The 22,815-nt window shown below is 38.8% G+C and overlaps 1 protein-coding gene across 11 annotated transcripts in view; it reads right to left on the reverse strand.

Annotated features, from left to right (window-relative positions):
* The window catches only part of si:ch211-234p6.5 (pleckstrin homology domain-containing family A member 4), a 249,934-nt gene that overhangs the window by 71,964 nt on the left and 155,155 nt on the right, over positions 1 to 22,815 (reverse strand). For 3 of the 11 annotated variants that reach the window (XM_039774433.1, XM_039774436.1, XM_039774432.1), the window contains 2 exons: positions 9,001 to 9,128; positions 7,963 to 8,684 (listed from right to left, as the gene is read on the reverse strand). The exons of 2 other annotated variants lie outside the window; for them this stretch is intronic. In XM_039774433.1, the coding sequence (XP_039630367.1) occupies positions 7,981 to 8,684; positions 9,001 to 9,128 (832 nt within the window). In that variant the 3' untranslated portion in view covers positions 7,963 to 7,980. Of the gene's footprint in view, positions 1 to 7,962; positions 8,685 to 9,000; positions 9,129 to 9,282; positions 13,264 to 21,913; positions 22,011 to 22,815 lie in introns of those variants that run through there. 6 more of the 11 variants (XM_039774437.1, XR_005636166.1, XM_039774435.1 and 3 more) reach the window with 6 other exon arrangements.

Genomic DNA, 22,815 nt, shown 5'->3' on the forward strand with positions numbered 1-22,815 from the left:
CACAGTATGGTATCAGCCATGGCTGTATTTATTCATAGACTGAACCAATAAATAGTTGCTTATTTCTTGTGTGATTGCTCTTCATCTGTCAGCTTCTATAGAATATTCATTACGAATGTGTGCCTAAATTGTTTCTCTCTTTTTCAACTATCCATCCATTATCTAACCTTCTATGTCCTAACACAGGGTCACAGGGGTCTGTTGGAGCCAATCCCAGCCTACACAGGGCGCAAGGCAGGAACAAATCCCAGGCAGGGCGCCAGCCCACTGCAGTTCTCTCTTTTTGTTCAGCTAAATTCTACTTTTTCCTACAGTATTAATGCAACTAATCTTGTTTAGTTTTTGGTAAATGTTGTTTCAAAGATTGCAGAAATACCTAGGAGCGCTGCATGCAACTTAGGAAATTCTGGAATAGTCTGTTGTCTGTATATTTATTTGCGTTTTCACCATAGTAATTGTCTAGCTCTCTCCTAGCACTTGCTGCAACTTCTAAATGTAGTTTTTGCTTGAGAATATATAAGAAAAAAAATGAAAGCGTGCCAGGAATGAGGACAACTTTTCATCGTTACCATTGGGTAATACTGCAATTTTAACCTTACAGCAATCTGGTAAGCATTTGTTGCTAGACGGCATACCAGCACTTGAAGTGAGAGTCTGATCATTTCAAACAACACAAATTAAAGCAGGAGAGACATTAAATTGATTCTACTTCAAATGGGAAGTGTGTTTCATCATGGTAATGATATTTGATTTTGAATAGAAAGCCACATGCATGACTCTAAAAGTGTGTCATAAACCACCCAATACAGACAGCAGTATGGTTAGGATTTTTGAAACCACTTATGCTGATCAGGGCTGTATTTAATTGAATTATTTTATAATATATATTTTTTTATAGCCAGGACTGAAATTGGAATATAAAGGTAACTACAGTGTTAGGAGCTAGTGATTATCCTGTAGCAAATTTTATTATGATGGCAAAACATATATTGACAAACTAAATTGTCAGATTTTAAATCATTAGGGCAGATTTTGAATAAACCTAGTAAAATCTGGAAAGCAGTGGGTGATGAATTAAAAGTTGTATTAAATACTTTTTATGACAAGTTTATCCTAGATTTTTGAAGCAGTACTAACAACTACATATTATAAGAAAAAAAACTGTATAATGCTTGTAAGACATTAATGACATTCATTTACAAATAAAATAGAAAGTCCAAAGAACACTTCTAAAAGAATACTGAAGAAAATGTTAAGGCCAAGCTTAAAAGTTAATTTAGTATTTTACTAGTAAAAACACAAAGTGGGGGTTATTGAATTAGGAAAGCAAATGGGAATTAAAGAAAATGGAAATTTTCAATTAATATTTTTCCGAAATCTTCACCTATGAAATTTTTAAAACATTTCAATAGCCGTACAATAGCCGTTTCAGTGTAGTGAAATTCAAATTATTTGCTAAATAACACAGAATGTTACTAATACTAAATTGGCTGAACTAGCATAAATCAAGCTACCATTTACACTGCAGCGTACAAAGCAGTGTTTACATAACATACACACACCCTTGACATAAACAGGCTGCCTCCAATATATAAAAATATGATCAGGCCTCTTGTAGCTATAAGCCAGTTAGTGAATATGTATTTTTTTTTAATTAATGGAAGCAATTATTAAAGACAGTATTGAACAATACATATTAAGAGTGCATTACAAAACATTTAGGATGGACTTAGACAGAGGGAGTTTTTTCTTTAATTTTATCAGGAGGAAAGAAATCAAATTTGTTTGAATTGTCACATTATGCTATTATGATGAATTTTAGAAAGAATTTTAATACGATGGTACATGAGAGTCAGTAAGGTCAGTACTATAGGCACTGGAGTGCCTTGAGACCTGAGAAGTTAATTTGGAAGGCTTGCTCTGCTCTGGAGGCAAGTACGGACTCTGTGGAGGTAGCAGCAGAGAGAAGGATACTGGCTAAACTATCTTCTGTACAACTTCAATTCTACCACTATGTTCTAGAAATTGTTTTTAAATTAGTTATTCGTCAAAGTTTACAATGCTGGAAAAATGTTTCTGCTGTTATCTCCCTTAACACTAGAATTACCAGAGCCTACGAAAAAACTCGTAGATCCGTCCCACCTTAAATTGCTTCTTAAAACCGTTCTCACCTCTCCGCCAGCATCTTTTGTAATCTAAATGTGCTGATAAAGACAAGCTGCAAACAGCCGGCTATTCCATCCCCCTACCGACTTAGAACGTGCATGAACTTCTCCCAGCTCATGCCTTGATTGATTATCTGGGAGTGAAGTGGAGTTTTAGAGTGGAAATAATAGATTATTATTTGGAATACATGCATTTCATGTGTGTTCCATTTCTACAGTAATCCGTGTAAACACATTTTTAAAACAGAAACGTTTTTCATGTTGTAGTAGTAAATGACAAAATGTAGACATAAACTATATAATGTATGAAAATGAAGTGCAAATATCAAAGAAACACTTTCACAAAAGGTACAAATATAACAGAACAAGTATGCTTTTATTCAAAAATATAACTGCAGGAGAAAAAGCCGCCTTAGCATGCCACATTGACACACATTTACTATTTACTAACTGCCACGGTAGCGTAATGATATCAGTTGCTGGCTGGTAATCAAAAGGTCATGAGTTTGATCCTGCAGAACTGCTCTTATTCTTACTATTTTAGAATAAAAACATACATTTGATTTCAGTGTGTAACAGCCGGTGTAATTTATGATAATGTAAAGGTTAGCTTTGTTTTGTTTTGTTTTTTTTTATTCACTTTTCATTCTCTCAGTCGCAAGACTATAACCGAAGAAAAAAGAAAACATGTTACAGGAGGCGGTTGATACGACAGCTTGCGTGGTGTTGATACGACAGCTTGCGTGGTGCAATGCTAAGAACTGCTGATTTCCGATCCGTGCTATATAAAATTATCACATTCAAATATTAACAGTTCCCACACACCCTTCCTACATTTACGACCTGTCCTGGAGGACCACTGTGGCTGCAGGTTTTTATTCTAACCCTTTTCTTAATGAGTGACCTGTTTTTGCTGCTAATTAACTTCTTTTGAACTAATTTTAATCGAATTGCTCTTGAAGACACAGACCCCTTAATTGTTTGTTTTTCCTTAATTAGCAGCCAAACAAAAGTGAGATACAAAATAAACCAAAAGAACAGTTGTCCATCATACAATATCTGAAAATAAAGAAAGTTGAAGGTCTCAGGAATGTTGATCTGCTCAGGTCCACAAAAATTTTAATGGTGCTCTTAGAAAAAGAATATCAACAATTTCGGAAATGTCTGCTAATGCACCAAGAGAGCAGCAACAAGCCATGGAATTAAAGAATGAGTTTAATTAATAAGATTCAGCACCTCATTAAGCAGCTGGTTGTAGTGATATTGGTTAGAGTTTGAGGCCCTAACTTAGTTGGTCTTCTGTTGGCTCCCTCACTTCATATTTCATTTCTGTTGGGTGCCATTTAAGGAAAGAAATTAAGCAATTCAGGGGAACAAATCTTAAACAAGCATTTCAATTAAATTAAAATGAATTCATAAGAAGTTAATTACCAACACAAACAGGGCAGTCATTAAAAAAGGGTTAGAATGAAAACCTGCAGCCACGGTGGTCCTCCAGGATGGGACTTGGCGACCCCTGAGCTAGTATATCTATAAAATATCATACAAATATATGTCATTATAAAAAAAATACATAATCTCAAGTAGACCTTTTATTACTATAAATACCTGTACTAGGGGACTTTGCCTCCTGCTCGCTTCATTTGCCAACCCCCTGGGGCCTCATGTATAACGCCGTGCGTAGAACTCGCACTATAACATGGCGTAAGCACAAAAGCCGAAATGTGCTTACGCACAGAAAAATCCAGATGCAGGAATCTGTGCGTACTCCAACTTCCACGTTCTTTCGTTACATAAATCCCGATCAGCGTGAAAACTAACGCTCGTGCACACGCATTTTGTAACGCCCTAAATCCTCCCAGAATTACGCCTATTTGAATATGCAAATCAATATAAATCGCCCTTAAGCGCAGCCTTCTGTGAAAAGACAATGGGAAAAGCACGGGGAAAATATAAGAATTTCAGCGAATACCAAGTGGAGGCAAATGAAAAACATACTATTTGTTCAAATAAACCGTGGTATAATCAACAAAAGGAAGTTAATCGAGTGACATAGCGTGTTGGAGAAACTTGAAAGCTCACATTCACAAATCGCACAGTGCCGGAAATAAAAAAGAAGTCACATATCAAAGTCGCCGTGAAAAGAAGAGTTGTAAGCCCACTGTCTGAGTGTCATATGAAAGCTTATTAGGGTACAGAGAAAAAGGCACACGGTGGGGAAAAAGCACGAAATGTCAACTTCAATCTCGACATTTCCACTTTAATCACGTAGTTTATTTTGTCATTAAAGTAGAACATCATAAACTTCATCTTAAAATCGTTTAATTAACCAGTTTCTCAAATCACATCGTAATTAAAGTAGCACGTTAAATGCTTTGTTTTGTATGTGATCTTCTATGTGCTCTGTGCGTGTGAATCACTACTTGCTTCTTAAACCGGCTCTCTTTCTCCAACTGGACACAGAATCCATTACATTTGTGATATTACAGCTCTCTCATATAACTAAAATACTGAGATGTATACGTGATGTCATTTTCATGATGATAGGAGTTAAAGCACGTTATTAAACATGTGTTTCATGAGCCTCGTGCTCATGACAAGCATTTATCTTTTGTCGAAATTTGTCGCTGCGTTTTTAGCTGTGTTGTTATTTTCTCTTTCTGTTTTATATTCAATATATATTGGCGTGCCCGCCCCAAGAGTCCTTGCTTTTCTTTCCCCAAGTAACCGATCGCCATACAATCAGCTCTGTAATAGAAGTTAAGCCATCTGTAAGCTTAGCGCCGATTCTTCAAAACGTTTAAAGAACATTGAAATATCTTCGTAGTACATGTTTAATTATTCTATCCTTCACGACACTCCCAGTGAAGAATATAGATTATTTAAATGAAGTTAAAGTTTTATGTGTATAATTTAACAAACATATTTTGCTGCATTTCACCTTAAAAATGATATCGTCATCATATGTAAATACGCGCTTTATAAAGTGGCTCAGGTTGTGAGATATTATAACTGTAGTGCATGTTTACAGTGGGGTGATTGTACTTATAAGTACAAACCGTTCTACAAGGAGCAATTGATTGAGTGCATTTAAAGTTCTTGGGGTTAAGCTGTTTCTGAACCGTGAGGTCCGTACAGGAAAGGCTTTAAAACATTTTGCAGTGGCTGAGGTAGCGTGTCCGTAAAGCAGTATATCGATAATTCTCTTTCCGATCAGCTGCTGCTGTGATTCACACTCAGATACAGTGATATAAATACTCCGAGTCGTGCAGTGAGAGTAATATGGAAAATGATGATCCGCTGTGGCAACTCCTAACAAGAGGAGCTGAAAGAAGAAGAAGAAGAAGTGAGAGTAACAACGCTAAAGCAGTTATGGTATTTGGAATACTATGGCTGTTCCCTGGACCATTATATTGTTACGAGTTAATTACAATCAGATGCATTACACTAATAAACAATATGCGGTTAGTTTCTGTGTATTTATAAAGCCGCGTCATGAAAATAATGAGTAACCACACAGGAACAGTAGCACTGCTTTGACGCTGGGTGCCGCCAGTTTGCAAAACCGAGCGGAGAACTTGCGTACGACAAGGCATGAGGTTCCGTGGAAAAGTGCGTGGCTTTACGCCAAGTGTAGGTTTTATACATCGGGATTTGAACGTGGAAAAGTTCTTACGCAACATTTCTGTGCGTATGCACCGTTTATACATGAGGCCCCTGGTCCGCACTACACACCAGCCACTTCGGGTCTCTGCCACTCACATATGTGGATTTCACTTTCACCAAACAACAAATTTTTTAATTCTCACAAATATGCCTCTTCATTGGGAAGAAACTCTGCTTTTACCGTATGGTGGCATGGATTAGTCTCTGACTTAAAGTTTAAATCGGAACAATATCTTCATACTTCTGTCATATCAACTATATCCATATATTTGATCTCTTTTCACAGTTTCCGTTATTTCACCAAGTAATAATTTCCATTTGTTGGCACTAATGCGATCTTTACTATCATTTTTTAAGACTTTTGAATTTTAGTGCTTTCATTATCTCTAATCTGCTCTGCATACAGTATGTATTGTGCCATTTTTGAACCTCTTTACAACATTCCACTTTGTCATCTACACTTTGTCTTTTATTTCTGGCACCAGGCGTGGTTAAATCTCTTGCCACAAAGTCTCGCCTTGTGGGACATGTCTCGTCCCAGGCTAAAAAGTCTCATCTAGTCCCAGGATTTTTTTATATAATAGAGAGATTTAAAAAATGGTCAACACATGAATTTAATTGCACTCTGTCTGGCAAGTGCTCTCCCTAACCATGGTTGGTGCAAGAGGCAGGCAGTTTAAGAAGCTCTTTGTGGTTAATGAATGGGTAGGGGAGCAGGTACAGTAGATTTAATGTGCTAATTAAGTTTTGTGCTGATTACATTTTCAGGAATCCCTAGTGAATTAACAATTAATTCTAAGATTGAGTTTATGATATTCTTTGTGAATTTCTTTACAAAAATAAAGGACCCTTGAATTGATGTGTTATAGGAAATAATGAGCTGTTTAATATAACCCTTAGGGATGGTGGGTGGGACAAAACTATTAATGAGGAAACTACACAGGCATAGCTGGGTTGGAAAGGAACTGAAATGCAGTAAAATTGAAACAGTTATTGCACTTTCCATGTTTACATACCCCAAGGTTGTTTCTCTGGAATAGTATCTAATGTAAATTAACATTCATTAAACATCTGATTTTCATTGCCTATGATTTTTTAATCGCTGAGCTAGTTTATCAGTTAAAATGATATGGTTCAGTGGATCCTGTAAGGTGACTTTCATTGTCGTTATAATTAAACAGAATGAGGTGACTATTTAGTAGAAGTGACAGGAGGAAAAAAGACAATGTTGTTTGTTAATGCAATAAATTTTGAACATCTCAGCCTAGGGGCAATTCAAACACATTTTAAATTAACTTTTTTGTGGCTTGTGTATGACTGTGCAAATTGGTGCTGCTATGAACAATGCAGAATGGAATGGAATAAGAGTGATAATAAATCTAAATATAATTTCTAAGTAATTATAATGTACTCTACAACCAAATGGGTCCTGATAAGGAAATTCAGAATAAAGTCACTCAAATAAGCTAAAATAATAAATAAATAAACAAACAAGTAAATAAATGACAATATTCATAATGACATTCCAATACAAGTCAAGAAATATCTCATCTACCTTAAATATCCATACATTATTTATATAATACTGTGTTAATGATTTTATTGTAATTATTATCTGCGTGGGTTTACTTCCGGGTGCTCCGGTTTCCTCCCACAGTCCAAAGACATGCAGGTTAGGTGCATTGGCGATCCTAAATTGTCCCTATTGTGTGCTTGGTGTGGGTGTGTGTGCCCTGCGGTGGGCTGGCGCCCTGCCCGGGGTTCGTTTCCTGCCTTGTGCCCTGTGTTGGCTGGGATTGGCTCCAGCAGACCCCTGTGACCCTGTAGTTAGGATATAGAGGGTTGGATGATGGATGGATGGATGGATATTGTTGAACTGCAAACTTCCATTTGATTGCTGAAAATAAAAACTAGCTGAGTTGTTTGGGCATTCGTCCCATACATGGTATTGTCATATGGTACCAAGTTTTATACATTTATTAGTGTCAATATTATCAGTATAACCTCAAGCAGTCATGCTTGCAAATGCCATGTCTGTCTCTTCGGTTTCAGGCTTTCATTCAAATAAAATAATGCTACACTTAACAAGAACTGATTTTGACCAGGAAAAGCATAAATATCAACAAAAATAAAACATATAAACCTGTAATTATAAGCTTGTGTGCAGTACCATAAGACGTCCATCTTGACATAATGACAAGTCCATTTCACAAAAGCCTGAATCTGGACTGGTGAGTTCCTTTGATGCTTCTGACTCTCTAAAAGGGTGTGAAAGCTTCCCTTTGGATTCTTCCTCCTTTAAGTGTTTTGAATTTATTTTTGAGCAATATTTGCTAGGACTTATTGAACTTGTGCACTCAGAGGTATTCTTGTGACACTCTCGGATTCCTGCTGCTTTATCATCAAAGTTCATTATATGGCAGGTCACTTCTTTCTCTTGTAATGATTGGGATTGATGTTGCAGGTCATTTCTATGCCTGCTTGACTTGTCAATTGAATCTATATTCCTGTCTTTAACTGAATTCTTGCATCTGAGCTCTTGATAGACCATCATTTTCATGTTGTCTTTCATATGATCTTTGGACTCTGTGCTATTGTATATTGGCCCATCAGATCTGTGAAAGCTCATTCTTTGATTGCCTAAGATATCTTGTGCCTTGCCGGTGTTTACACATGTAGTGGCCTCTTGATGAGAGGAGCAATATTTTGAATTTGCATATGAATTAGATGCATTACAGGAGAAATCACTAACTCTAAAATTGTCCTGTTCATCACAGTGTCCTGGTACCTTCATAAAGTAGTCCTGGTACCCTCCAGTTGATTCACTTTGACTGTTCTTCATTAGGGACCTGGCTGTCAGGAAAGGATGGAACAACTATTAGTTACATTAAGATTTCCAATACAAAAACATTGTGGTAAATTTGTGCTTGGTTTTAGTGTAAGGAGTCATTTGTCATAATGACAAATTCACCTAGTAAGATATACTTTGAATTCATGACACTACAAGGCTTCCTTTCTTCTGGAGTAAAACCCATATATCTTTAAGCCTTCCCTGTTCCCTTGCAGAAGAGGTGCTTCCATACCCACTTTTTTCCAAGTTCCTGGGTGATCTTGGAATCCAGACCACAAGAATAATAGAAGTGAGACACACCATCAAAGGCAGACAGACCTGTAATCTCTTGATGGAGCTGTGAGGCTTTGCTGACTAGAGAATAGGATAAACTGATTGGATCTTCTTTATCTCTCTCAGTCTCAGGTGGAGTCTGAACGCAAGGTGTCTTGTTGTCCATGGCTGTGCTGGGAATGACAGAGACGGGCTTTGAACTGAAAACTCATCGCCCTAATTAAGCCAGCTCACAACAACACAAAAATGCTTAAACATAACATAGTTTAGTAAAATGCTAAATAAAGTGACAAAAATATCTCAAATATTGACACACATACACAAATGCAAACAGAAATGTCACAAGCTTTAAAGAATACATTATATAAAATGCCACAACAAATACAAAGCACATAAAGAATGCCTTAAATGATGTGCACAATGGGCACATGAAAAGAGACACAAGAAAAATGGTAAAACAAGCCAAAAGTAAAAAGAAATAAAAATAATACATAAAAATAATAAATATCAAATAATTCTTGAAGTATTTAAGCAAGTAGGACTGTAAACCATAAACTTTGTTTTAAAAGTCATTACATTTAAAATATTGTTCTTGAAATTAAACATTGTGTTTGTATTTATGATTTAAGATCATATGAAAACTTAATATATACACATACTGATTCAGGGAGTGTGACAACTTATGTCTTAAAAATTACAGACAGAAAAAAGGAAAAATGCAATTGAAGTTTCAGCTTTAACATCTGCCAAATATTGATAAAACCATAATGATGCAAGACTCTGATTCATAAAATGACAGTTTTGTGCTGGGCACTGCATTTGGTTATTAATTCTTTGTACAGTGTAGAATGCATCAGGAATAGATCTTATACTTTTTTACAGATTTAAATGTATATTTTTAAAGCACTCAAAATGTTTAAATTCCAATTGTCTTTGAAAATAACGTTCTCAGTTTTCTAAAATCATGATGCGTAATCACTGTTTAAACAGAAACATATTATTCAAACAGACACAAAAAGATGACTTGCTTAAACAAAGAATTAGTTATAGAGTTAATATCACAAGCATAATTATTTTTCAGCTGCAAAATTAATTGCAGCATGTCAAAATTAATTAAGAAATTATCTTTCCCTTAGAATATTTAAGACACTGAGACAGGTGGAGATCAGGCTGCATATTAACTGTGATGGTGAGATAGTGCATTTTTCTCCCACCAGCCTACTTTTTTCATTCCTTCTGTTATCTCAACTGTCACTGTTACCAGCCTCAGGCATAGGGGAACCTGGGCCAGGTACGATTCACTGTTGCTACAGTGTGTGGCCACGGCGATATGGTCAAAAGCATAAAAGAAACAGGCAACAGTCCCGTGTCTCAAACCATTCTTCTCTGTTCTGATGTATTCTCCTTTTACCAGAAATATATAAATGCTTCAGTTTCTGCATAGATCAACATGGCAATCAGTGAAACAATGGTGCAAGCCAATTTCCTCTGCATAACAAATAGTGTAAGCACATTTACATTGGCTCAACAATGGTACTGTGGCCAGCTACCAAAAAGTACTTGATTAGAAACCAATTTCCCCAGATCTCGTTAATTTTCAAAGCAAGCAGACAGTTCTGTTATCACCACATTGTGTGTGGATGAGATACTTAATCAAAGCAGTCTGACTGTTTAGCCAGGCAGGTAAATATTTATATACTTTAGATAACCACCAACAATAACCTCTCCTGACATCTTGCTTTAACGGCTCGGCCTTTGATTCAGTGTCTATTGTGTTTCAACCAGTGGTCTTAGGGAATATTCAAATCCTGGGTATGCTGGATACCCTATTGTGTGGCTTGGTAACGGATACATAGGGTTCTGTATAACTGCATAGACACTAGGATTCCAAGGCTGGCATGATGGCTGCCCCAGTCTGTGGTATGTGAATATTTCTCAGGGTCTGACAGTGCGAGCTGATCTTCTTAAAGTGCCCCCTTCTCTGTCACTCTGGTGTTCTGTTGCTAGGTCTTCTTAACCATTTGTGGGTTCCACTACTTCATCAATATTCCCCACTTGGGGTTTAGCAACACTGGTCTCCATTACCAGTCCTTGTTCCCTTGATGTTCCTTGCGAAGGATTTCTGTCAGGTTGTCATGGTTCAGGGTAGAACTCTTGGGCCTTGGCTCTGAGCCAGGAGCGTGACTCAGGTTCTGTGACCTCAGATCTGACATGTACAGTAAAGTGTGGCAAGCGGCGGAGGCCATATCGGAAGTGATCAGACGCTGAGTGTGGTGTCTCACTATATTTTCTTGTTGGTCTCTGCATTTACCTTTTCACTGTGTTCAATTTAGTGTTTCTTTCAATAGGTAAGTCATTGACAGTCCTTAGACAGATGTGTCGCGTTGTGGGTTCCTCAGTCTGAGAGGACCTGTTACTTGTGTTTCCCGATTCCCGCCTCTTGGTACAGCCAGCTGTTCTGTGTCTTATCTGACCACAGTGGAAACAGTGGGGGCACAATTCTTTTCCCTGCTGGACACATCATCTGCATCTTTGTTTGGGACTAAGACTTGATACCTGAGAGTCCAGATGTGGAAGTGCACGAACGGCTCTCCAACTATTGGTATCAGTATATTTCACAGTGTTTCCAAAATGTTCTGTTAGTTCTGACGCTCGTGCTATTAATTGCTTCACAATCTTTTCAAAATTTCTAGCACAGATACTTGAGCTGTTAGCTGCTCAATAGTTGTACTTTCAGCTTGAGGTGCATAGATAGTTGTCATATTATCATTATCGTTAAGACTCACAATGATTTTAAATTTCTTTGCTAGTTCAGACACTTGAGCTGTTAACTGCTTAACAGCTGCACTGTCCACTTGCATCCTATCATTTGCCTGACTCACTTTAGTCTGATTAGCCTGTGAATCCTCTTTTGCCTCTACTGAATTTACAGTGACTGACCTATGTTTACTCAGTGAGTTGAGTCGCTTTATTCTTTCTGCTTCTTCCCTGGTCGATCTAATTATCTGCTCTATTATTACAAAATCAGTCACCTTCGGGTCAGTGAGAATTGGTTTTAGGTCTTGTCTGATGTTGTTATTTTTCTCATTCAACCTTTGATAAAGGGTATAAAGAAATATGCCCTGCACTAATTTTTTGTCATAACTGAATTCAGCTCCATGCTGCTCTGATGCGAGCAGCACACACTATTGAAGATCCATTATTCTATATACAAATTCTTCAGGTGCTTCCCTATCTTGTTGCTTTGTATTGCTTAGTTCCTGAAACAGTTCTGTGCTGCTTTTTTCCCTAATGTTTAGCCTAAGAAATCGTTTGAGTTCTTCTAATGTGAGATTATCTCTACTCATGAGAAAATTTTTGAAGATACCTGGTTTAACTATTTTTAGTACTGACTTAACAATTTCAGACTCAGTAAATCCCTCGTGTAGGCCTACATCTATTTGTTTGCAAAGGTTACTGTATAAAATTTAAGAACCCCTATCATAGATTTGGCCACCATGGACTTTGAACTCCCTGCGAGGCAGAAAAGCAGCAACATCAGTAAGACTTACCACTTGATCTGAAGTGATATAAGATGAGGTGTCCTTTGCCTGAGTCCCCAGAGTTCCTCCTATTTTCAAACGTTGTGCCAAGATGTTTAGCTTGGCTCAAATGAGTATCCTGATCCAGTCCTGTGGTGATGACACCTGTACAATCCTTACTCCTAGCAGGGGTGAAATCCTTTCCGGTTAGGAGTTGTGAAATCATATTCTGGAAGTGAAGTAGGTGTGACATGCCTTCGTCCTCCAAATTTCTCAAGTTATCACCCTTAACAAGATCAAAAAGGAAATAAGAAAGTTCTTGTTCACCTAGTTGTGAGAGTTCTACAGTTTCGTTCCCTTCTTCATCTTCTATGATTGCTGCCAGAATGCTGAGATGATTGTAATCCAGTAATATTAATTTCCTGTGGATATCCCAGATCAGCATCTTGCGTGGTCCGGATGTTGCTATCTTCCTTCTGTACCTGAGGCTGGGCTCTCTGGATGACACAACTACAGGAGTCCTCCCTGAAACTTCACAACAGGAATTCCCAGGCGTAGTGATGACTGTCTCCACGACAGGGTGCTGATCCCGGGCAAGCCCCCAGTTGTTACCAACCTCAGGCCTAGGGGAACCTGGGCCAAGTACAATTCACTGTTGCTACAGGGTGTAGCCACAGCGATATTGTCAAAAGTATAAAAGAAACAGGCAACAGTCCCGTGTCTCAGACAATTCTTCTTTGTTCTGATTTATTCTTCTTTTGCCAGAAATATATAAATGCTTCAGTTTCTGCATAGATCAACATGGCAATCAGTGAAACAATGGTGCAAGCCAATTTCCTCTGCATAACAAATAGTGTAAGCACATTTACATTGGTTCAACAATGGTATTGTGGCCAGCTACCAAAAAGTACTTGATTAGAAACCAATGTCCCCAGAACTTGTTAATTTTGAAAGGAAGCAGACAGTTCTGTTATCACCACATTGTGTGTGGATGAGATAGTTAATCAAAGCAGTCTGACTGTTTAGCCAGGCAGGTAAATATTTATGTCCTGTAGATAACCATCAACAATAACCTGTAGCAGAATTTTCCAGAAATTCTGCCTTTTCTTTAAAACACTGGTTTATAGCCCATTACACTAAGCATCACACAGAAATGTCATTTTCTTTAGAATACTGAATTCTAGCCCAGCCTTACATCAACAGCTATTTATTTAAATTATTTAAAGATCTCATTTATTTGTTCACATCAGAAAATGTCCCATTCAGAAATCATTCTGAAAACTTTGACTCCCTGAATGAATCTCCGGTGAGAAAGCCTCCAGTGGATGCCACTGGTTGCACCTTGTGCTCATGCAGCAAACACTACCAATTAAAATATTTAAGTCAGGTAATCATAATCTGAACTCAGCTAACACTCCTTTATCCACATGCAAACACTAATCATCAAAACTGTGCACTAATCAATTGGAACTGAGAATATAAATAGGATCAGAGGTATATCAATGTTTTTGGAACCAAGGAATTAAAATATGAGAAAAAGAGAGATCATGGAACACAACCTCAACGAAGAAGTCAAAAGAGGAAGGGGTGGCAGACAGTTTATATCAGATGAAATAATGTGCCACATTGGTACATGATGTATTGATCCATGTTATTGCAATTGCAGGTGCAGAAAGGAGTGTCCAGTGAAATGTAAATTGCTTTGTTTGTGAATTCAAATTTTTCTCTGCATGACGATAGAGGGTGTATAAGTGGAAGCCCAATCAGAGACAGAACTTCCTGCAAGCCATTAGATATTTCATTTGAATCAAGTTAAGGGTGGATCCAGCACACAGAAGCATATTTCCCTTGCTGTCTGGCAAGTAATAGCAATAAATGTGATGTGGATAAGGTTTTGTGGTCTGACCCTGCCCAAAGAAGAGATGGAAATGAAGCTGACTAGTTTACTGTATAGCCTACACTGGTCTTTGTGTGTTTTTTGAATACTGTAATGCTTTGTGTATTGTATTTTTGTTTACATTGAGGCTTGGGATACTGTAATACGCACCTATGTGGTTTTTGTATTGTGTGTATATACAGTAAATGTTCTTGTAGGTTTTTTTTGTTTATTTCTAACTCAATAGTGCAAATAAAAGTTACAAACAGGGTTACAGTAATCTGAAAATAGGCATTAATTCCTAAATAGAAAAGAAAAGTTTTTTGTTTAAGTGTTGTTAGTTTTTCTCTTCAGAGAGTTCACGTTATCATGTAGCACCCTGAAGGGAAAAAAACACACCAGACAAGGTTTCCTCAATGCAGAAAAAACTATTGACTTTATTATTGAACATGCTTAAACTACATACATAACTGTTGCCTCTCCACTCATCACCCTGTCTCCTCCCACCCTGCAGTATGTGTGAATTGTGTCTTTACAGTGGCACAGCGCCTCCAGTCCAGTCCAGGCTCCAGGAGCAGAGGTTGGTGTCAGGATGCAGTCCACAGGACAGAACTGTGAGAGATAAAATCCACAGGCAACTGGAGAGGCTCACCAAACACCAGTTCAGTGGACAAGACCTGCAGATCCTCTTTCAGAGCTGCATGTAGACCCAACAGCACCCACAGCAGATGGTCAACCCAACTGTCGTTGGTAAGAGATGCCTTGAGGACTGACTTTAGAGACCAGTGAAATTGCTCACAAAGGCTGATGTGGGAGGGCGTGCCAAACTCACAACCCAAGTGCTGATAAAAGCCCTTGTTACTTCTGCTGCAGTTGTGGATGTTAAAGAAACAGCTTCAGGCCACCTGGTAGTCCTGTCAACAACTGTGAGCAGGTGTGTAAAACTATGAGAAGGAAGAAGGGGGCCTACGAGATCCACATGAACATAGTCAAAATGGAAAGCAGGCACCAGGAAAAGTGTCAGTGGGGCTTTAACGTAGCAATATACTGTATTTTAGTCTTCTAGCATGCAACACAAGCTGCTTTCCAGTTCCAAATATCTATCTTGAGGCCCTGCCAAACAAATTTGCTCACCACAACATGTTGGGATGTCCTCCACCCTGGATGTGAGAGGCTGTGTATGGTGTCAAAAACAGTTGCCTATCAACAATTGGGTGTGGGTAACCTGTACTCTTGTCACACAGGAGCTTCACAACACTGCCATCCAACTGTACTTCTGAGCTGCAGGCTGATTTTTGCCAGGTGAAGAGCCTTGACCTCTGGGTCCTCAGCTTGGTCAGTTGCAAGCTGGGAGTAGTCAATTCCAATGTGTATGGTTGCTAGTGTGGACCGAGAGAGACAGTCGGCCACCAGATTGTTCTTACCCTCGATATGCTGGACATCTGTTGTGAACTCTGATATGTATGCCAGGTGCTGTTACTGCCAGACAGACCCTGGCTCAGTGACTTTGGACGTAGCAAGGACAAGTGCTTTGTTGTCTACAAATGTAGTGAATGGCTGGCCCATAAGCAAGAAGAGTAAATGTTGAATGGTCAGGTACAAACTCAGTAGTGTGTTCATTGGGCTATAAATGTCTGTTGAATGTCAGCCCACTGTTCAAACAGCTCCCCCACAGCATAATGCAAAGAGTTAGTTGTTAGAGTGACTGGAGCATCATGCAGTGAGGGTACGAGCAAGGACACGTCAGCAAAAGCACATTTGGTGTTTATAAATGCCTCATCCAGGTCTTTGGACCACATGACAGGGTACTTTGTGGACTGGCCCTGTAGTGCCTCATATAAAGGTTCCATAATGAGTGCTGCCTGAGGAATGAAGTGGTGGTAGAAATTGACTATACCCAAAAATAACTACAGGGCGTGTATGGAGTAGGGTTGTGGAAAATCAATGACAGCAGAGACTTTGGAATGCAAAGGAATCACACCCTCTTTTGAAATGCGATGCCCCAGGAAGTCTATTACAGGTACTCCAACCAGACACCTAGCAGGATTGCTAATTGACCCATGCGGGCTCAAGTGTTGGAGATGGGCGAGGTGTTCAACTTTGGTGGAGCTCGCAACCAAGATATTGTCTAGGTAGACAAATAGGAAGTGAAAATTTCTGAAGACAGAACCCATCAACCTCTGGAATTTTTGCCCGAGTTTTTAAGGCCGAATGGTGTACACATGAATTCAAACAATTCACAGGGCATTATGACTGCCATTTAGGGAATTTCTGCTGGGTGCATAGGTACTGTACTTGATGGTAACCGTTTACCGTTAACTGTTTGATTGGCACACAATTCCTATCTGTTCCATGTGGGTAAATTCAGTCAGGGGCCAGTGAGCTGGGAGACCAGAAGTAGAAATGTAGTGTTCCACGCTATGGAGGTAGTGACACTATCAGGCGACAGTTCTTAACATCAACCAGAAACCCGTTTGTACACACAAAGTCTGCAGCCAGCACCGGCCTGGCTACCTTGGCCAAGACAAATGTCCAAGTGAAGTGTCTTCCACTTAAAGATAAGATGGTATGCTGTATTCCATAGGTGTGGATCCTAGTGCCATTAGCAGCCTCCAGAACAAGCCCTTCTCTCACTGAAGCCCCTTAAATAGGGGATGACTGGACCACGCTCACTTGTGCACAAGTATCACATAGAAAACAGCGGCCGCAGTAGGCATTTGTTGGTTGGTCAATACAGTGTTGACCAAGCCAGGTGGACTAAACTTATAAGGAGGGCAGCATTTCTTTGCATTCATGCCGAATTGGGTATGATAAAATACAAGTCAGTTGTAAAGATCACAGCAGGAGGAGGAAGAAGCTGCAGGCTTGCTAATGGAACTGACAAGGGTTGCAGGAGAAAGGTAACTCTCAGTAATCAACAACGGATACGGCCAGGGCAGTGCATACTTGTTCTAGCATCTGTTGCAGAAATAGTTCTCTAAATATAAAATGATGCTTATGGCTGCATAGCATCTTCATGGAGGGTTTCACGTCTCTGAGGCCCAGCAATGATAGTAGTCACTGCGCCCACTCTGACTCTGTAAGGCCGTAAGTCTCTAAAAGGTACGCCTTTAAGGTTACATACTTGTTTTTGTCTGGAGGATTTTCAAGCAGACTCACCAACCTGGACACTGTGGAGACACTGAGAGCTGCAAGGACATATGTCGTTATGTCATCTGCTGTAATGTGCCTCCACTAGGGTGAACCACGCCGTGGCTTGCTGTTCCCAAAACTGTGGTAACTTTAATGCCACTGCATTGGCAGACATGTTTAACATAAATCTGAATCATTCAAGAGCATTTGGGTCATCACTATAGTGCCCTGTGAGGGAAGAAAACACATCAGACAACATTTTCTTGATGCAGGCAAAAACCACTGACTTTAATATTAAACTATACATAACTGTTACCTCTCCACTCATCACCCTGCCTCCTCCCACACTGCAGTATATGTGAATTGCGTCCTTACAGTGGCACAGCGCCTCCAGTCGTTACAATCACTATTGTTTATGTATTTCACTTACTGTGTGTGTCATATGATGGCAAAGGTTGATTTTGAAAGAAAAGTGAACGTTTTAGATGGGTATGTTTAATTTTGTAATCGACATTTTAGGTTTGCACAAATATATTGTTTTAAAATTGTATTATTAGTTTTGGTAAAAAGATGCTTCAAACAATCAAAGCATTTGCTGTTTACTCTTTGTTTGGTCTCATATATATTAGCACTTTGCTCTCCTAAAGAACTTTACATCAGATTGTGCATCATATTCTTAGTGCATTGGTCATTGTTTGAGCATTGTAAATATAATAGAAGTTTAATACATATACTTACTTGTAGTCATGTTGGCTGGGTGTGGTGTGGTGAGGTGGGCTATGGATTTAGAGCTCTGCTGTGTCTAGTTTCTTTTCTTAATCTTTGCTTTTTATTTCTTTCACTATATCTTAATGGCTAATTTATCAGTAGCCTCATGAAACATCTGTGGCCTGGTATTAATACAGTATTAGTAAGAACATTGTCCTTAATTGTCTTGTGTACTAAAGAGTGAATGTTTTTAGAATCCAAGTCATTAAGGGGTGATTTTAGTTAGAATATGCAACAAGCAATACTTTCTTGATACTTCAGTGTCTGCAATTTCCAAGAAGAGGGGATGGATAATTCTTATGTCCATCCATTCATTATCCAACTCGCTATATCCTAACTACAGGATCACAGGGGTCTGCTGGAGCCAATCCCAGCCAACAAAGGGCGCAAGGCAGGAAACAAACCCCAGGCAGGGCGCCAGCCCTCCGCAGTAATCCTTATGTAATAATAATAATAATACACTTTACGTAATAGGCACCTTTCTTAGCACTCAAGGTCACCTCACAATGAATTAAACTACAGTAATAAAGAAAAAAAACTAATTGGACAATAAAATCAGGCAGCACAGTGGTGCAGTAGTAGCGCTGCTGCCTCGCAGTAAGGAGACCTGGGTTTGCTTCCCGGGTCCTCCCTGCATGGAGTTTGCATGTTCTCCACATGTCTGCGTGGGTTTCCTCCGGGTGCTCCGGCTTCCTCCCACAGTCAAAAGACATGCAGGTTAAGTGCATTGCTGATCGTAAATTGTCCAGTGTGTGTGTGTGCCCTGTGGTGGGCAGGTGCCCTGCCCGGGATTTGTTCCTGCCTTGGGCCATGTTTTTAGCTGGGATTGGCTCCAGCAGACCCCCGTGACACTATGTTAGGATATAGCAGGTTGGACAATGACTGACTGACAATAAAATCAAATAACAATAAAGTTACAGAAGTAGTAACAAACATCAAAACTGGCTGTAACATTGATAAACTCATAATTGGCATGCCAGTTGGAAAGATATGTTTCAAGGGCAGTTTTACATTGCGTTATCGAGTCCAGCTGATGGATATAAGAAGGAAGAGAATTCCAGAGTTGAGGGGTACTATGAGAGAATGCTCTAGCTTCCATAGAACAGAGTTTGGTGTGTGATGCAGAAAGTAAAACTGCAGATGACGACCTGAGTGAGCGTGAGGGAATGTAAGTCTGTAGGAGATTAGTGAGGTAGAGAGGAGCAAGATTATGGAGAGCTTTAAATGTTAAGAACAGTATTTTATATTGTATTCGGTAGTAAACAGGGAGCCATTGAAGAAAGAATAGGTATAATACGGTATGTTCAGTGGATTTAGAACAGGTGAGCAAAATACTGTATACGTTGTAAGCAATGGATACATTTTTTTAGAGATACTATAGAATTGCATTACAGTAATCTATTTGTGAAGTAACTAAGGCATTCAATACTTTAGTAGTTTGTTGTGTAAGAACAGGATGAAGTCTAGAAATGTTTTGGAGATGGAAGAAGGCAGTCCAAGAAACATTATTTACGTATATGGGAAGAAAAAGAGAAAGTGCTGTCTAAAATAACCAATGAGGGAGCACCTCAGTTTTTTTGGTATTTAATTGAAGAAAATTGTGACTCATCCATGACTTTATTTGTTGGAGACATGCCATTAGAGTATTTGGAGGGAAAACAGAAGTGGATTTAGTGGATAGGTAAAGCTCTCTGTCATCAGCATAACAATAAATTTAATATCATGGTGTCAAAAGATATTACCTATTGGGAAGATGTAGATAAAAAAAGAAGTGGCCCCAAAACAAAGCGCAGCGGAACTCTCTGTGTAACAAATGCATCCTCTGACGTAAAACCTTTTGCTTGAACAAACTGCCTCCTGTCAGTGAGGTAGGAAAAGAAAACACTGATGGACAAGGCCACAGACTCCGAAACTAGCTAGGCATTTCAAAAGTATCTGATGTGGTATGGTGTCAAATGCTGAGCTGAATATCATTTGTGATTTTGACCAGGGCAGTTTCTGTGCTGTGTTTAGGACGAAAGCCAGATTGAAACTATTAAAAAATGTATTTTTAATATTAATGGAACATTTAAAACGGGCAGATAATTACTAAGGATATTGGGGTCTAAGCCAGTTTTTTTCAGAATTGGAGTAATTGAGGCTGTTTTTAATGAGAGGGAGGCCGTGCCAGTAGCAGGGGAAGAGTTAATTATAGTAGTTATCATATGGGAGATATGTGATAAACAGGACTTAGCAAGGCTTCTAGGCATTGGATCCAATCGACAAGTGGAAGAATTACATTTTGTTATAAGCAGAGATATCATTTTCAGCTGGTAAGCTTAACTCTGAGAAGAAAGTGATTGGTAAGGGAATATGGATAACAGTGCAAAGTATGTCATTTTTTACAGAAATAGAATAAGCAAATTGCTGGTGATTTTTTCCCATTTTTAAGTTAAAGAAATACAAAGAAAGTACAGCAGTGCTTAACAGTGATGTTATGGTGAATGCCATTTTCTGGTGGTGAAGTTATACTGTTCATTGAGGAAAAAAGAAGTATTTTTCCCTCCTGTATTAATAATGCTAGAGTACTGTAGTATACAGTTTTGGCAGCAAAGACTGCATTTTTGTGTTTTAACATATGATCTGAATACTTTTCCTTATGTACAACAAGACCTGTCTTCATAGCTAGATGCTCCAAACATTGGCCCATGACCTTGAGCTCAGAGTTCATGTGTGAACCAGGAAGCAGTGTGAAAAAATGAAACAGTCTGTGTTTTTAAGGGAGCCAGTAATTTGAATGCATAAGATAGAGCAGCATTGTAAAGGTCTACTAGTTCTGCAGGTGTGGTAGAAGAAGATGCAGGCTATAACTGCAATAATCTAATAAGGCTCTCTGGGTTTGCATGCTTGATGTTATGAAATGAAATCTCACACTGAACCTTTAATTTATGGAGAGGTAAGCTAACATAAAATGTAATCATTTTGTGATCCAAGATGGGTAATTTTGTAGAAGTAATATTGTAGAATATGAGGCCAGAGTAGCAGACTTTGTCTGAAATATGACTTTTGTTATGAGTTGAATTAAAGCAGTCAGTCAGTCAGTTTCCAACTCGCTATATCCTAACACAGGGGTCTAGTGGAGCCAATCCCAACCAACACAGGGTGCAAGGCAGGAACAAACCCCAGGCACGGTGATTTGTAAGTGCATCAGTAGAGGTGTCAAAGCGTATGTTAAAATCACCCATAAGGATGACATTAGGCAACGTTGCACACAAACTAATTAGAACAGTAAAAAGGTCTGCAATAAAAACATTTGATTGTTTATGATGTCTAAATTTGACAGCAATTATAGTAGGTGAAGGCCGGCAGAGTTTGCCAACTAACAGGAAGGATACTTTGGGACAGGTAATGGTGATAATTTTTGGTCTTTGCGGTGAATTATTGCAAGACCACCTCTCTTGACTGAAGAACAGGATTTAGAGATGCAGACAAACCCTGGAGGGAGCACTTGATTTAAATGAAAATAATCACCTGGCTACTGCCAAGTCTTCATAAGGCATAAACAGTCCATCTTAGTGTCTACCATGAAATCACCAATTAGCAGTGCTTTGTTAGAGATAGATCAAGTGTTAAACAGTCCAAACTTCAAAGTGTCTGTCAACGCATAGTCCAGTGATTTTACCAGAGGAATCAGCCCGTCATGATCAACATATCATTCAGAAATACGAGGATGATAATGCATTTCAGACCAAAATGAATGAATAGGCCCACTGCTACTCCTGCTGAGACAAAAACGACAAAGAGATCCCCTGTGAATCTACTTTGGACACGTTGCAGCAGGATATGAGCAGGAAGTTCATGATTAGTCTGAAGTCGATAAAGTTCATCTGGTGAATATTTTAGTTTTTCAGAAGTGACTGCATTAGATAGCAGAGTAGACAGAATAATCCATGACAACCAATTGAAGTTTATCATAGTAGATTTCCAAAAATCATACAAGCAAACTTCAGATACACAGCAACTTTCATGCACCCATCATATACCTACTCGGCCCAATTTAAAATAACACATTAGCCACTAGACCATCACTACTGGCATGTCCACAGGTACTCAACAATTGATAAGAGGCAGTTTCCACCACCTATTTTTCAAAGATAGATACAGTAGCAGAGAATCAATGAGAAAGTTTCACTTTCCCACACAGATTCCAGCCAGCAGAGAACAGTTCAATGAGGCTGAAAGAAGCAAGGGATGGGAATGTGTGATATCAGTTTTAATCCAAGACGAGACGAAGGCAGATCCAGTGCAAAAGGCAAAGAACAAGTAAAAAAGACAAATAGAAAAAAATACACAAGCAGAGCACCAGCGAGCAGCAGCAGACAGAAATGCTAGCATTCACTCCCAGTTGAAACTTTAACAGTCAATTCCAAGTAAAAATTTTGGAAATGTGGTCAGATTAACCATATGTTTCTGTTAAGTGTTAACCGAATACAGTACAAAAAGATGCCGCTGTGTTCTGTGTATTGTCCATCTTAGTCAGTGGGGGGACCTCTCTGGCAGTGTCTAAAATTAGTTTTAGTTAAC

This window comes from Polypterus senegalus, chromosome 13 (assembly GCF_016835505.1).
Source record: "Polypterus senegalus isolate Bchr_013 chromosome 13, ASM1683550v1, whole genome shotgun sequence".
NCBI lineage: Eukaryota > Metazoa > Chordata > Cladistia > Polypteriformes > Polypteridae > Polypterus > Polypterus senegalus.